At 43.5% G+C, this 15,330-nt stretch overlaps 1 protein-coding gene across 1 annotated transcript in view; it reads left to right on the top strand.

The window, feature by feature from the left end:
* The window catches only part of VPS13D (vacuolar protein sorting 13 homolog D), a 217,108-nt gene that overhangs the window by 83,415 nt on the left and 118,363 nt on the right, over positions 1-15,330 (top strand). The window contains exons 41-48 of the mRNA XM_080922046.1: positions 3,203-3,308; positions 4,915-5,067; positions 6,748-6,883; positions 8,196-8,243; positions 10,600-10,750; positions 10,901-11,111; positions 13,776-14,023; positions 14,860-15,051. Coding sequence (XP_080778172.1) covers positions 3,203-3,308; positions 4,915-5,067; positions 6,748-6,883; positions 8,196-8,243; positions 10,600-10,750; positions 10,901-11,111; positions 13,776-14,023; positions 14,860-15,051 — 1,245 coding nt within the window. The remainder of the gene's footprint in view (positions 1-3,202; positions 3,309-4,914; positions 5,068-6,747; positions 6,884-8,195; positions 8,244-10,599; positions 10,751-10,900; positions 11,112-13,775; positions 14,024-14,859; positions 15,052-15,330) is intronic.

Below are 15,330 nucleotides of genomic sequence, written 5' to 3'. Positions count from 1 at the left end.
ATGAAGCAGATGGAGGAACTCCATCCTCCACTAAGGCAGTACCACAGCCTCTTAGCGAACATTTATTCTCATGGGCATGTGAGGGGCTCTGTGAAATACGAACTGTAATAATTAGTCACAAAGCCAAGAATGCATTTCTGAACAAATTGCTTAGATACAAACATTAGTTTCCTTACATAGGAATTTATGTATTTAGGAGACAGAAAAGAAATTGTTTTGGAGAACTGACTGGTTGATGTGAGCAAGAAGAAACTCCTCACTTTGGACAGCCAACTGTATTTCTTCCTCTATGTTAATGAGTACTGGTAATCTAACGGATTTATGCGCGTGACTGATTCCAGATCATGGCTCTTGATATATCTTATTTTGAAAGGCATTTGAGCTGGGTTTGGTGGTATACATCTGTAATCCCAGCACTTGGGAGGCCGAGGCAGGAAGATCATAAATTCCAGTCTAGCGATGGCTTACATAGCAAGAACCTGTCAAAAGAAAAAGAAAGATAACCCAAAAGGCATTTGAGCCTCCTTTACTGGGAATTCTGAACAGGTTTATTAATACAGACATGTCACTGTATATTTTGTTTTAAGACGGCTCAACTGGGATGGATCTTTGAGAGTGGGCTCCCATCTTTATTTATTATGAATTCACACTGCTGAGCTATCTACTATGAGTTCCTTGTTTAGGCAAAGCCAAGCATTATTCCCCTGTAATCAGTGTAACAGACTCTGGTGGGCAACATAGGAATTTTCCTTCACTTTTTGACTAGCCAGCATTGGACCTGGGGCTTCAATGTCTTTATTATGATCCACAAATTAGGTCCTTTTGACAGCCCAAACTGCTATGTAGCATAAAACTCCCACTCCTTAGAATCGCTGATTACTTAGTAAAAGACATGCATAGGGGATAGAAATTTTTTCGGCTGGCCTCATTTGATGCTGAACTTGGATTTGAAGAGCTTGAGGCTTTCTCAACCCCTGAAGAAATTGGATTCATTTACTGGAGGCAGATTTTTGAGGTCATCAGGAAATAATGTTCTCTTTGATGGATTTGGGAGTTTTCTTTCTGGTATTGTGCCAAAAGGCAAGAACACAGTTGAGTTGGATGCTGATGCAGTCTGGGATTTATGTGTTCTCTGTGGTGTTTTAGCCTCTGTTATTAGTTTTGATCGGCACAGGAAGCATGGGATCCTGTGTACTGTGCCTTCCTTGTTATCTAACCCCACAGCAGTAGATACGTGGATCTCTTTATATATGGATGTCTAGTATTTGAGTCTGAATTTCAAAGTGGTCAAAACCATCTACCACCTGTTTTTTCAAAGTATGATTTGCAGATAGAAACTGTCAGTCTGGTTCACAGTAGGATAGGAAGGTATATCTGGTCCTTTTCCTCTTGGCCTTTGTCTACTGTAATGAAGGTGCTCTTCTGGCTCATGTGGAGGGAGGCTCCTCGCAGAGCACATGAGCACTGTTTACCCTTTGGAAGGATCTTGTGTGGTTCTCAACCTTCATAAGGATGAAATGCCTTAATGCAACTCCTCATGTAGTGACCTCCACCCATAAAAACCATTACACTGCTCCATAACTAGCTTTCCTTCTGTTGTGCAAATATCTAATATGCAGGGTATCTGATATTTGACCCCCAAAATGAGCCCGATCTACAGGTTGAAAGCCACTGCTCATAGTCTCAAACAGATGAGTGTAACAGTCTCTGCTGATTACTGTTGTCCAGAGAGAACTTGTTTTAACCTGAAGTTGCCTGTTTGGCAGTCATCATGTTCCTCCCTTTTGGAAAGTTGTCAAAATAAAACATCAGGGAAAGTGATGGCTGGGCAAGCTGTGGTTTATCTTGTCTGTGGAGGCGTATGGCCTTGTGACATGCATTCAGCTTTACTGGCATTATCCACTGCCAGCATTTGTTGTCCCTTGAGATGGGCTGGTGCCCCATCCTCATTGATGTTATGATGTGTTTCTGGCTGTCTTTGTGCTTCCAGGATTTCCACACTGGTTCTGCTGGACTCCGGGGCCCACTGTGCTCATCAGTGCCCATGTGCTATGAGCTCTGAGCCAGGTGCCTCCTGCTCTAAATTGTCACTGCCTGCTGGCTCCTGCCACCACCTCCCACTTACTTTGTACGGTTATTGGAGGTGACAGGCCCTTTGTCATAGCAGGGTGCAGAAGGCTCTTGGGACACTGGAGCGCCTTTGACAGTTCTCAGTGTTGATAGTCAGTTCATCTCTCCCTAGCACTTGGTTTCATTGCTTTCTGGTGGTTCTTTCACTGTAGTTTCCCAACCACAGTCTGTTTTGTGAAACAGCTGCGTGGAACATGCCTTTTTAGCCTCCTTGGTGGCTTCATTATGGTAGCTAGGGGTTTTTGCCTATGTTAAAAATCAAGCTATGTTGTTAAAGTGCCTTCTGTGTAAGCATGAGGACCAGGGTTTGATTCCTGCAACCCATCTGAAAAGCTGGGCATAGTAGCAAGTGTGTGCTTAATCCTAGAGTGAGTGTGGTAGGGGGACAGAGCAAGCAGATCTGTCAGTTGGTGAAATCCAGATTCATGTGACATCCTGTGTCAAAAATAAGTAAGTATAAACTGAAGAAGACCATGGCAACTCTAATTTTCACATACATGCATGCCTGCATACACATGCACATACATGCAGTACTCACTAAAAATGAGAGCAAGCATTTTATTTAAAAGCTTTTAGATAGCATGACCTTGATTCCTCAGTGAGAGAGGGGGAAAAGCACTAGAAGAGAAAACAGAGTTTTAATTTTGTTACTACGTACATGCTATGGTTCAGGGGTGGGGGCCTTCCATCAGGGCTAGGATTAAGAATGCATCTCTTGGGAGGAGTAGCCTTTTTCAGTCTTTTTCTTGATTTTAACCAGGTCAGGTCCTGATGGCCTGTTGTGAGCAGTAAGAACCATGAAAGTTGTGGGGACTGTCTATGCACCTGTGTGTGTGTGTGTGTGTGTGTGTGTGTGAGAGAGAGAGAGAGAGAGAGAGAGAGAGAGAGAGAGAGAGAGAGGGCACAGAAGCCTGCAGATCCATGAAGCATCTCTCTGTCGTATCAACAGACCTGCAGTTCCTTTTCTCTCTGTCTTCACACAGGAGACAGCTGTGGATATCATCTTCATGAAAGGGTTTCCATCATACACACAGAGTGGATATTAATAGTCTTTTTTAATTGTTTGTCACAGCAGAGGTGAAAACACCCAAGCGTCGGCAGCCATTTGTCCCCTTTGCTCTTCGGAATCACACAGGATGCACACTGTGGTTTGCCACCCTGACCACCACACCCACCAGGTAAAGAACTTTCATTCTGTCTCTGGAGCCACTGAAATTCCAGCAGCCTCTATGCAGCAGCCTTGCAAAGCAAGACTGGCTCCTGCTCAAAGCCCCTGGGCTTGTAACTGAGCCAGTAACTCATGTCCGGAGAGTTATGGTTGACATTCTGATTCTGTAGAGGACCTCTGTGAAGTGGGTCCTGAGTGTGCAGTGGTGCTGCTGTTTGACCTGGTTTGTTATGTTCATGGTAAGAGGGTGAAAGAAAAGTCATCCCAGGCCTCCAGAGGCTCCACATTCTTTAAAGAAGCTGTATGTGGTCTTAAAACTAAGTATTTTGCATTTTTTCTTTCTAAGCTGCTTTGGAAATAAATGCCTTCCACTTCTGACTCCTGAATACTTATTTTTGTCTCTAAAGCACACTTTGACCCAGATAGCACTGGGTGGAGTTGGGAGGGCCGTGGGAATTTGCCTAAGCTAAATGCAAACCTTGAATGACGACTTTGCCTGCTTAGATGTTGGCTCAGTGTTCTCAATACATTGGGGGGGCCTTTCCAGCTTCACGAAGGGCAGAGCTGAATAACCGTCAGCGCGCACACACACACATTCATACATGCATGTGTGAGAGTGTATGAATGTGGCTGTGGGTGAATGTATGTGTGTACTAATCCTTGTGTGTGAGTATGTATGCAGAGGCCAGTGAACAACTTTAAATGCCACCTTCAGAAATGTTACCTACCTTCTTTGACAAAGGTTCTCTCATTGGCTTATTGATTAGGCCAGACTAGCTGACCTCAGCTCCAAAGATCCTGTCTCAGTGCTAGGATACATGTACCACCACACCCAGCATTCCTACATGGTTTCTGGTGATTGAACTCTTATGTTCCTGGCTTGTGAGGCAAGCCATTTAATGCCTACTGTGTAGGACTAGGAAGATGGCTCAGTCAGTAAATTATTGTATGTAAGTATGAGGTCAAGAGCTTAGATCCTCAGCACCCTTGAAAAGCTGGAGATGATAGTGTGTGGCTGTTTCCCAGAACTACGACATGAAGACAGGAGGGTCCCTGAAGCTCACTGACAGCCAGGTTAGCCAGCTGAAGAGCTCCAGGTTATATTATAAGAGACCCTGTCTCAAATAATAAGGTAAAAACTGATTGAGGAAGTCACCTGATGTTGACCTCTGGCCTCTACATGCACATATGTCCATGGTGTAACACACACACACACACACACACACACACACACACACACACACACATTCTTAAATTAAAAACCATTACTTGAAACAGGGCTTCACCATGTAGCCCAGGCTGGCCTAAAATCGGCCATATAGCACAGGCAGGCTTTGCAATCATACTCATTCCTCAGCTGAGGTTGTAAGTATGCTGTACAATGCTCAGCATTACTTCAGTCTAGTTCTAAACATCCAAAGATGTTTAGTTGTGACTGAGCCTGAAAGTAGCTGAAGTCACTGGCTCTCAGGTCCTTTTTGGGTCACACAGAACAACCAGGTTATGTCATGCCAGTCAGTTACAGGAGGGCTGATGGCCCAGTGGCTCGAAACTCCTGTAGAGGCAGCAGAGAGGGCAAGGCAGAAGGGACAACCTGTTGTCTGGTTTGGTTCCAGGGCTGCACTGTCTCACAGTGGGAGTCCTGGAGTGGTTCCTGAAGGCAATGGAGCCTTCCTAGATGATGCACACAACGTCAGCGAGTGGCGGGAAGTCCTCACAGGTGAAGAGATTCCCTTTGAATTTGAAGCCAGAGGAAAGTTAAGACACAGGTAAAATGTGGTTGTTTATTCTTCTTCCATGAAAGATGTGACATGGCTATAAATGTTTGTCCCTGGTGTTTTATCTTTCTTCATTTGTCTTCACTGGCTTGAATGTTTTATTGTTAAAGATACCTCAACAGTCACTGTTTCCTCTTAAAATAGAGACTGTCATGCCATCTTAGAAAAATTTCTATTCCCAATTTCTTGATGTGTGAGAAGATAACTAAGTGTTTCAGAGTCTGGGCAAAAGCTAGATCCATCCTAACACTCGGATCCATTATATCCTGTCCAGGTTCCCATATAGATGACCGAGCCTGAAAGTAGCTGAAGCGGATGATGTGTTAGCCTGGAAAGGTTCTCAAAGCTTCATAATTTCAATCTTAAAATACACTTATGCCACAGACTTTCTGTAAGCAGATAGGCCCAGGATACAGAGCTGGGGATGGTAAGGCAGAAATTCGAAGCAGTGTAAGACTACCTGTTCATGGGGGCACTGCTGGCCCAGTCAGTCCTGGAGCAACCAGCTAGAGGACTTGGCACAAATAGGGAGGAAGGCTTTAGTTTCATTTCCTGAAAGATAATAGAAGGTATTATCTCACTATTTGTAAGTATTTTTAAGTAGAAAGGCTGTCTAGGGTGTAAATAGGTGAAGGCTTAGTGTTTGAGCCTTGTACTGATTTCAAGGAAGCTGAAGAGATTGTCCTGAGCTCATATGCAAACCTCGCTCACAACAAAGCCGTTCTTCCTCTTGTTCTACCTGCACTGGTTAGTTCTGACTGGTGAGGGTTTTGAATATATGGGTCTGGGTCTCTGGGAGTCTTTTGGAGGTGGGGGTGGAATCTCAATGCTGGACAGATTTCCAGAGTGTCCTGTGCTTCAGGAAGCTCTTGTTAATAGTGGCTTTCAATAAGCCCTGCCTCCTGCATCAGAGAGAGCTTGGTATCATTTCTGTCTTAGTTTCCGTATTCTATAACCCACTGTACTGCTTGAACTCATCAAAATAAATGCAGTTTTTGGCATTTTCCCCTTGGCATACTGTAGCCTATTCTGCCCTCCTCCCTTCCTGTCAGCCTCAAGTTCAGTTCCCTGTTTCAGCTTCAGCCTTCTGGCTTGAATTAGGCAAAATCTAAAATAGAATTAAACGTGCAATTTCCTCCTATTCCTTCTGTTCTGCCCACTGCCTCCTGCTCCAATTTCAGCTGAGTACTTGCCCTTTTAACTCCAGGAGCTCTGTCTCCCAGGCCTGTCTGTGGTCGTGTAGGGCCTGAGCCAAATAACTGGATGTGTTCCTTAGAGGAGTAGAATTTTCAACAAAGGAACCAAAAAGAGAAAGCGTATGTTCCCCAAGAGCATGGGTACGTGATTCTGGCTAGTACACTTTGAGCATCCCACTCAACTGATTTCCACCGACATTATTTCATGAAGATTAGGTAGGTGCTGCTAGGAACCACCTGGCAAGCATACAGATTTTCCTGGTTCTTATGAGAAGAGGGCAGATGCCCCTTGTTTCAGGCCCTCTGCATCTCAGCACTAACCATCAGCATAAAAGCCAGTTAAACTGTCTCTCACTAGGTAATGCTGAGAAGGCTTAACTGGCTTTTACATCATTATAAAATACAATGAGGTTGGCGTCTCTGCTCCTAATTTCCTGTCTTTTTGTGACTGGACCCTTTCTGTTCCTTTTGACAGACATACCCATGACCTGCGTATCCATCAGCTGCAAGTTCGAGTAAATGGCTGGGAGCAAGTGAGCCCAGTGTCTGTGGACAAGGTCGGGACCTTCTTCCGATATGCAGCACCAGACAAAAATTCCTCTTCCTCTACGGTGAGTGGCTGCTGTGCGGTGTCATGCACACTCTGCCAGGCCAGGCTGTCACACAGGGAAGCTTGCAGTGACCGTGTTCTGCTGAAGTGCTTTGCTCTCTCCTGTTTCTAAGAAGACATCAGAGTATTGGCTCAGGAGTGGGTGTTAGGAATCAACATGCAGATTAGTCTGCTAATGGTTGACATCAGTAGAAAACAAGGTGGAAATTTGGCAGCAATATGCTGTCTCATGTAGGTAGATATCTTTCTTGGCTGCTCACTTGAATAGTCAGTGTCTATGGAGGATGAGTTTCAAGGCTTCACCTGCTCCACCTCAGACCCAAACCATAGTTTTTCAAGTCTTTATTTTTTATGGCATAGTGTTTACACACAGTCCATGCTTATCCTCCAGTAAACTTCAAGTGATCAAGAGATTACATTTCCACTAAAGTGCTGTGGAAGTGGTTACTAACACTGTATTGTTTAGGGGCTAAAGATGAGAAAAGAGTTTGTTTCATATAATGTAGTAGGCCACATCATACCAAATGATCTGGGCTTGGCTGAGTTTGAGGGTGTGAGCCATGTGTATACAGAGGGCCAACTCTCTTGGTTGTTTCTATTGTATTATTAAGCGCTATCATTTACATACACCTTCATGTTATGCTGCTCTTTCATGGTCCTTTCATGTTCCTAATCCTACATAATCCATACATGTCTGATCACACAAGTTCATATGCCCTCTCCCTAGTTTTACCCTGGCCTAACCTGGGGCTGTGGGGTACTGGGGAAGGATGCCGGCAGCTTCCCCCGCTGCTACAGGCAGACACTAGTTAGTGTTCTGGTGATGCAAGTACCTTAAGTGGTTTTGTGCTATATTCATGTTTTCTTAGGCAGGTGACCTGTTTATGGGCATCAGTGATAAAGCAAACACTGTAGAGACACTGCAGCTTTCCTCATGATTCATACCTTTGGAAAACTCCATTCTACAGGTGCTTATTTTCACTGTCTGTCTCTGACACTCCACTTAGATTCAGTGGGAGAAAACAGATTATTTTCTTCCTAAATCCATGTCAGGCATGAAAAAAACAGCTTTTTCCACACATACTTTCTCATTGCATTGATGGGTCCTGGAGAAACATATCCATTGGGTAATTGTAGACTGAATATAATTTTCTCCTCACTGCTCAAGACATGGTCCATTGTCTTTAGACATACTACACCTGAAAGCTGTCTTAAATACTACTCTTTCAAGGCAGTTACATAGTCACTGAATTTGGTTGCACCTGCTATTGTGGGTCTGTGCTGAAGCTCTGATTTTTGTAACTCTCTCATAGATTGGCAGCCCAAGCAGCAGAACAAACATCATACATCCCCAGGTTTATGTGAGTATGGCTTTCCTGTTGTCATCATTGTGCTTACTGAGTGTGTTCACTGTACTGAGGCTGTATATAGGTGTGTGTTTCTTGATGGTCAAAGGACTCTGGCCTGTGTGTAACTGACACCCTACCCTTTCCTGTAAGTGGTCCTCCTGAAACAGTGCTAATAGCTGAAGATTCTAGTAACCCCAGGGCCTCCTTTCCTTCTCAGCTCAATTATCAGTTTCCCCTGGTTCAGCTGTGAATTTCATATGTAAGGAAAACACAAGAGCAGTTAGATTACTCCCCAGTGGTGCTTGAAACATTGTTGCAAGGTGACATGAACATAGTCCAGGCAATCTTTTCCTATTTCTTGTGCCTAAGGATCAAACACTGAAATTGGAGGTATGTCTGGAAGCTGTAGTATGTGGTTCTTGGGACCTAGGCTAGTGGAGGATTGAGCTTTAATGGTGATTTCTGACTACTATGTGTTCCCTAAAAACATTCAGAAAGGGGGCTGAAGACATGGCTCAGAGAATCTCAGTTCAGTTCCCAGCACCATGTCAGGCACCCTGTCGTTGCCTGTAACTCCAGCTCCCTCTTCTGGACACAGACACCTTCTCATCCAGGACATTGCTCACATAGACATACAGCCATCCACAGAAATAAAAGTAGTAATAATTAAAAAAAAAAATACTCCAGAAAGGATGATTGAGTTTTGACTTGGACTTTCCAGACCTTTGGTTTGGAAGCAGAGCACTTTGTTTTATAGCTTAGTAGGCCGGGTCTCTTGGTTGTTCTGTCATTTGTTTCCATGGCAAAGAAATGTCTAAGAGTAGTGCTTTTAGAACCTCTGTGGTGTATGTTACATGGAATTCATTCTTGAATATTTCTGTATGGCACTTGTACAAAACCAATGTTAAATGTGAACTTAACATTTAACATGGAACATTGGCCCAGCAGCATTGAGGGACCACTTCCCTCAGTTATACTGTCTGAAGTGGCGTCCTGTTTTTAAGGGTTATATAAGCATGGAATCTCAGTACTGGGGAGCTCAAGGTCCTCCTCAGCTACACAGTGAGTTAAAAGTCAACCCTGGCTACACGGAAACAAAACATGAAACCAAACCATTTTTATGAAGCAGAACCTTGAGGGTTGTGATGAAGAAAGTTTATTTTTAAAGCTTTTCATGTCAGGTAACAGTGCATGGGTCTTCAAAGGAAAGAAGCCCTTTGCTCCCGAGGAATGTCTCCTAAACAGACCAGGCTTTCCTGTTCTCTGTACTTTGCACAGACAGTTCTAAACCTCTGTAGACGTTTTCTGTTTTCTGTGTGTGTCTGGGCAGTGCCCATCCCATTGCTGGTGTTCAAGGAATGCTTTCTCAGTCTTAATTTGGAAGGAAGATGCCATGTGACAGAAAGCAGTTAGTGCCCTGGCAAGGTTCTACTTTTTTAATTCCTCAGGAGATTTGAAAAGAAGTCATTCTATAGTTTCTTTATTAGGCCTGGTGGTGTGCTTTTGTTTTTGTTTTTACCACATCACAGGAAATCTGGAAAGTTGAATAAATCCTTACCACTATTGAAGTTCTTTGTAATACTCTGTAGGCCTGGAGATAGCCCTTCCTCCCTTCCTCTCTTTGTAGAACTAAGAATCTTTGTAGAACTAAGAAGTGAATCCAAAGCCTCTGGCATGCTACACAGATAACTCTGACACTCAGCTTTCCCTCCAGCTCCACGTGTTCTTTTGGGATGTACTTTGTGGTATTATACCTGAGTAGACTATCTTATAGATGTTTTTAGAGTTGGCTCTTTTAAAAATGATTTATTTTTAATTATTTGATGTGTGTGTATGTAAGTGTGCTGGGTGTATATCTTCTTACCGAGGAGGCCAAAAGAGGGCAAATCCCCTGGAACTGGAGTTGTGAGCTGCCATGTGGGTGCCTGGAATCGAACCCAGGTCCTCTGGAAGAGTGGCCAGTGAACTTAACTATTGAGACACCTCTCTAGTCCTGGTCCTGCTCTTTCCTTTTTTGGTGGGGGAGGGTTGTTGTTGTTGTTGCTGTTGTTTTGAGACAGGTTCTCTCTGGCTGTTCTGGTACTCACTATGTAGACCAGGCTGGGCCCAAACAGATAACTGCCTGCCTTTGCCTCCTGAGTGCTGGGATTAAAGGTGTGGGCCACCGTGCCCAGCAGTCCTGTCTGTTTTAAGAGTATTTATGTTTAGCAGTATTATGGCCTGCTCACTTACTTTAGAGCTGAAAACTGGCTTGGCATGGACAATAATTTACTGAAGAGCAATGATGGCAGCGATGCTCTTCCACACTCTGGCGGGATTCACGTGCTCTGCGTATTCCCAGATGCAATTTTCTTTCTCTCTTTCGCAGTTCTCTTCGCTCCCACCCGTGCGGGTGGTGTTTGCAGTCACAATGGAAGGCAGTGCTCGGAAAGTAATCACTGTTCGGTCAGCCCTTATTGTGAAGAACAGACTGGAGACGCCAATGGAACTCCGGTTGGACAGTCCTTCTGCTCCTGACAGTAAGTCAGGATGGTGCAGAACTAAGTATTATCTACTCTTATTGTGACTCTTTGTCCTGTGTGCATAGTCTGTCTTGCCTCTGTCCTGAGATAATGAGTCTTGGGACGGGTTCCATGTCCTGCAAGTGCTAAAACTCATTTCCGTGGCAGAGCCGGTGGTGCTTCCTGCCATCATGCCGGGGGACTCGTTTGCTGTGCCTCTACACCTCACTTCTTGGCGGCTGCAGGCTCGACCCAAAGGACTGGGTGTGTTTTTCTGTAAGGCTCCCATTCACTGGACCAACGTAGTGAAGACAGCAGAGGTCAGCAGCAGCAAGCGGGAGTGCCACTCGATGGACACAGAGAAAAGCCGGTTCTTCAGGTGTGTTGCCGCCGAGATGGATGCCTGGGTGTTGGCTTTCCCCCCTTCAGGGGCTCTGCAGATCTTTAGCAAGGCCTCTGTTTGTTTAAAACTCTTGAGTTCTCCTTCTTTAAATTCTTGAGTTGAAGTTTGTAGAAGGAAGAACCCACAAAGGCTGTACTTAGCCACATGAGATGAGGCTGCCCTTTTGTACATCTATCTGCACAAAGAGAACACACAGGGAAGGAAAGAATAAAAAAAAAACCCACCCAGCTCCTGGGTCTAAACTGGGAAGGCAAGTTCTGGGGCTGAGGTTTCTCCTGAGGAATAATTTGAAGTGTCCTAGGTAAACTTCAGATTCACACACCTGAGACTGACTTTCTTGAGCACCATGACACATTGCCTCACCACTTAAGCCTGTGTCTCCCTCTGTAGCGTGTGATGACATCTTCCTGGGGTCAGTGTTAGAAGAGATACTGGAGTGCTGCCTTCAGGCTCTCAGAGACTTAAGACGTTAAGCTCTATTCAGATGCTTTACTTTTTGTGTAGTGAACGCCAGGGGTTTTTAAGGCCAAACCTATAAGCCATTGTACTTTCACATGAGGCTTTGTTCTTCTCCAAGAACTTCAACTCCCAGAATTCTAGGAAGTTACCCCGTCTCTGGGCAGTTAGGGCTTACAGGTCAAATTTGGGCATTAAACTAACTAGCTTGTTTTACTTGGCATATGCACAATGAATACCTTGACCAGTAATTCCAGATTGTATATTATTTTCAAGTATGTGTGGAACATTCTTAAAGAGAGACCATTTTAGGGGGCCATAAAATCAATAAATGCTTAAAAATTGAAATCACAAGAATATATATCCTGGCCATAGTTGAACAACAATAATAAAAACAGTAATAATACAGACATGTCAAAAAATGGGGAATACTGTAAAAGCAGTTCCTATGAGAAAGCAAGTTTTTAATGTTCTAAGAGAAAATACAAATATATGTAAAATTACCCATTTAGCCTTGAGAGAGAGAGAAGCTAATAAAGACAAATAGAAAAGGGGACAAATTAATATCAAAATTGGATTTTATAGTGAGTCTTCTTAAATATGATAACTTCCTAGCAAAACTGACCAGAGGGAAAAAAGAAAAAAAAATTACCAATAAAATGAAAGTAATGTTAAACTGGGCATATCCGCTCAGACTCGTAATCCTAATACTATGCAGGAGGATTTTGAGTTTGGAACCTGTTTGGTCTAAGTAGCTTTCAAAAAAATGGAGACTAACTAACCACTTCCCAACTGTTTTCTCACTGCAAACAAATGAAACAGTACTGCCCATCCAACAGACGTGAACAGAATTGCAGAGGAAGGAATGTGCTTTTATGCATTTGTGCTTAGTGCTGACAGATCTACTTGGGTTTAGATAGCCTGTCTGGGCCTTTGACCCTGAAGAAGACTATGTCTTCTCTTCTCAATAGCCATTGATTGCTTATAGCTCTTCACCTAGGCATGGGGCCTCATTTGAGTTTCCCTGTCCACATTGGCACATCACTGGTCATTTTCTAGATTTTGTTTAAGCATGAATTTCTCTTATTGAGAAGGAATTAAATTCAATTAAGTGGCTTTTTGGTTTTCTTAGGATCTATTACTGCACCTTTAGAAAAATCTTGACATTTTGGTCATGCTGTGGTTGGTAGCTTTACAGCTGTATTAAGTTAACAATTAAGAAAGAGAGACAACTCTAAAGATGTTTGAAAAAGTTATAGGGAATTATATAATTTGTTTACTTAAAACTACATATAGTATGTGTGTGATACCAGGGGTGATAATGTTTCCCCAAGAACCATAGTCTGTTTAGTGACAGCAACAACAAAAATAACCAGTGCTAGGCGTAGAACTCCTCCTTTGAGTTATTGGTCATGGGAGTCCAAGACACCTCCAAAACAGTGTAGGCGACTGCTGTGGCTCGTGTTTGCCTGCAGAAAATGAAGGTAAGCCCCCACTGTTGATAACACCAGACAGTTTGTTCAAATCCAGGATTTGGAGGAATAGGACTGGAAGTGACCTAGAAATCTCCTTTGTGAGGACTGCATCTCATAGTACCTGAAAGAGCTATGAAAGCTGCCAAGGGAGAAAAGTAACCAACAGTTCTACTCAGGTGTAAGGCTACAAACCACAACAGGACCAAAATGTCAGGGTCACATGAACATAGGCTTTCATTTAGTTTAAACTACCACACCCTTGCTACGACTGTGTAGGGAGACTAAAGAGAGAAATAGATGAACGATCACAGAATCATAGTTGGTGAAATAATAACGATATCAAGTATCTCAGTCTTGCTGTCAACTGTTAATCCTTAGATTGCTGGAGAAAAAAAGCCCAGCATAGAGTAGTGTATACTGTGTGACCCCGTTTGTATATAGCTTCTGAGCAGACATGTTTGAATGGCTGGGAGAACACACCTGTTGGAAATTAGTGAGGGCACGTTGGGAGTAGTCTTTAACTTGTTTTAAGTGATGTAATGGCCAAGCCTATTAAACCCCAGTATTCAAAACCTCTACATTTTATTGTGAGCTACATTTCAGTAGATATATTTTTATCAAAATCTGTCTGAGCTGAACCATTTTTTTCAGGAGACGTATTGCAGTTCTTAATTCAGGCTGATGGTTTTCATATGGTTTGTCTTTACAGGTTTTGCGTAGCCATAAAGAAGGAGAATTATCCAGATTACATGCCCTCAAATATATTTTCTGACAGTGCAAAACAGATTTTCAGACAGCCTGGGCATACCATATACCTCCTACCAACAGTGGTCATCTGCAACTTGCTGCCTTGCGAACTTGACTTCTATGTGAAAGGAATGCCAATTAACGGGACCCTGAAACCTGGCAAAGAGGCAGCCCTCCCCACAGCTGATACGTCTCAGAACATTGAACTGGGTAAAGCTGCCTTAGCATCATTTATAGTAATCCGTTAAAAAAAATACCAGAGACTATGTATGAGCATTCTGAGCCCATTGTAGAAATCGAGTTGCATGCAGTATCTCAGTGAACCAACTCAGAGCCAAGGACTTAGCTAGGAAGCAATCAACAGTACTCTCTCTTGTGTGTGAGTATGGGAGTGGGTCCACTTTTTCACACCATGCATGCGTATTGTTGGCTGTAGAGTGGGGAGAGTCAAATGCTTGTATGCACTCAGGTCTTCAGGCAGAAGGCAGTCTCTTGACTGTGCCCTCGTGTAAGCCTTACAGCATCACTTTAAGCCCATTTTAAGTAATGTTTCTTTGTAAGGGTCAGGGTAGAGAACAGCCAAGCAGACATCAGTGAGAATAACGTTATCAGGGCCTTCAAGGAACTCTAGGATTAGAATAATAAACTTAAGCTTACTCAAGGGGTTAAATGATGTCTTCATCACTGGACATGAACCTCAGCACTCAGGAGATGGAGGCAGGCAGATGTCTGAGTTCAAGGCCAGCCTGGTCTATAGAGCACATTCCAGGACATCCAGGGTCACACAGAGAAATGCTGTTTTAAAAAATAAATGATACAAAGAACACCACACATGTCTATCATGCTGTGCAGAGTTCTTAATTTGACTAGTGGACTCTAGGTTGCTTCATGTTTGTTCTTATCCAATAAGAGGAAAGTGGCCTTGAGGTTTCTACCTTATAAATCTTAAGTGAGTTCTCTAAAAGGACTCAAATTTACTTTTGTTATAGCCCATAATTGACAAATTTAAGTGCATATTCAGAAAAGCCAATGTCTTGTACCTTTAGGAGTATCACTGGAAAACTTTCCGCTCTGTAAAGAATTGCTCATCCCACCTGGGACGCAGAACTACATGGTCAGAATGCGGCTCTATGACATCAACCGGCGGCAGCTCAACCTCACCATCCGCATTGCTTGTCGCGCAGAAGGATCCTTGAAGATCTTCATTTCTGCACCATATTGGCTAATCAATAAGACAGGTATACACTGAGACCATTCAAGTAGCCTCTGACTTGGGAATTTGGATGCCTGAGCTTAGCTGACCAGCTGGAGCCATTGCAGACAGGTTGCGCCAGCTGTCTGATCTACGCAGTCTTCCCTGTTCTGCATGACCGTTGTCAAGCTGCTCATTAGGTGCTTGCTGTTTAGTGGCTGGGCCCGAGATAAACTCTCTTCCTTTCTACTGCTTCCCCAGAGTAATTTCCCCTTTAATTGTGTGCATGTTTCATGGGTATACTGGGTGGGAATGATATAAACTT

The sequence above is a fragment of the Micromys minutus genome (genome assembly GCF_963924665.1).
Source record: "Micromys minutus genome assembly, chromosome: 9".
In the NCBI taxonomy this organism is placed as follows: Eukaryota; Metazoa; Chordata; class Mammalia; order Rodentia; family Muridae; genus Micromys; species Micromys minutus.
Note: the sequence above shows the minus strand (reverse complement) of the source record. Positions and strands in the feature narration are given on the sequence as shown.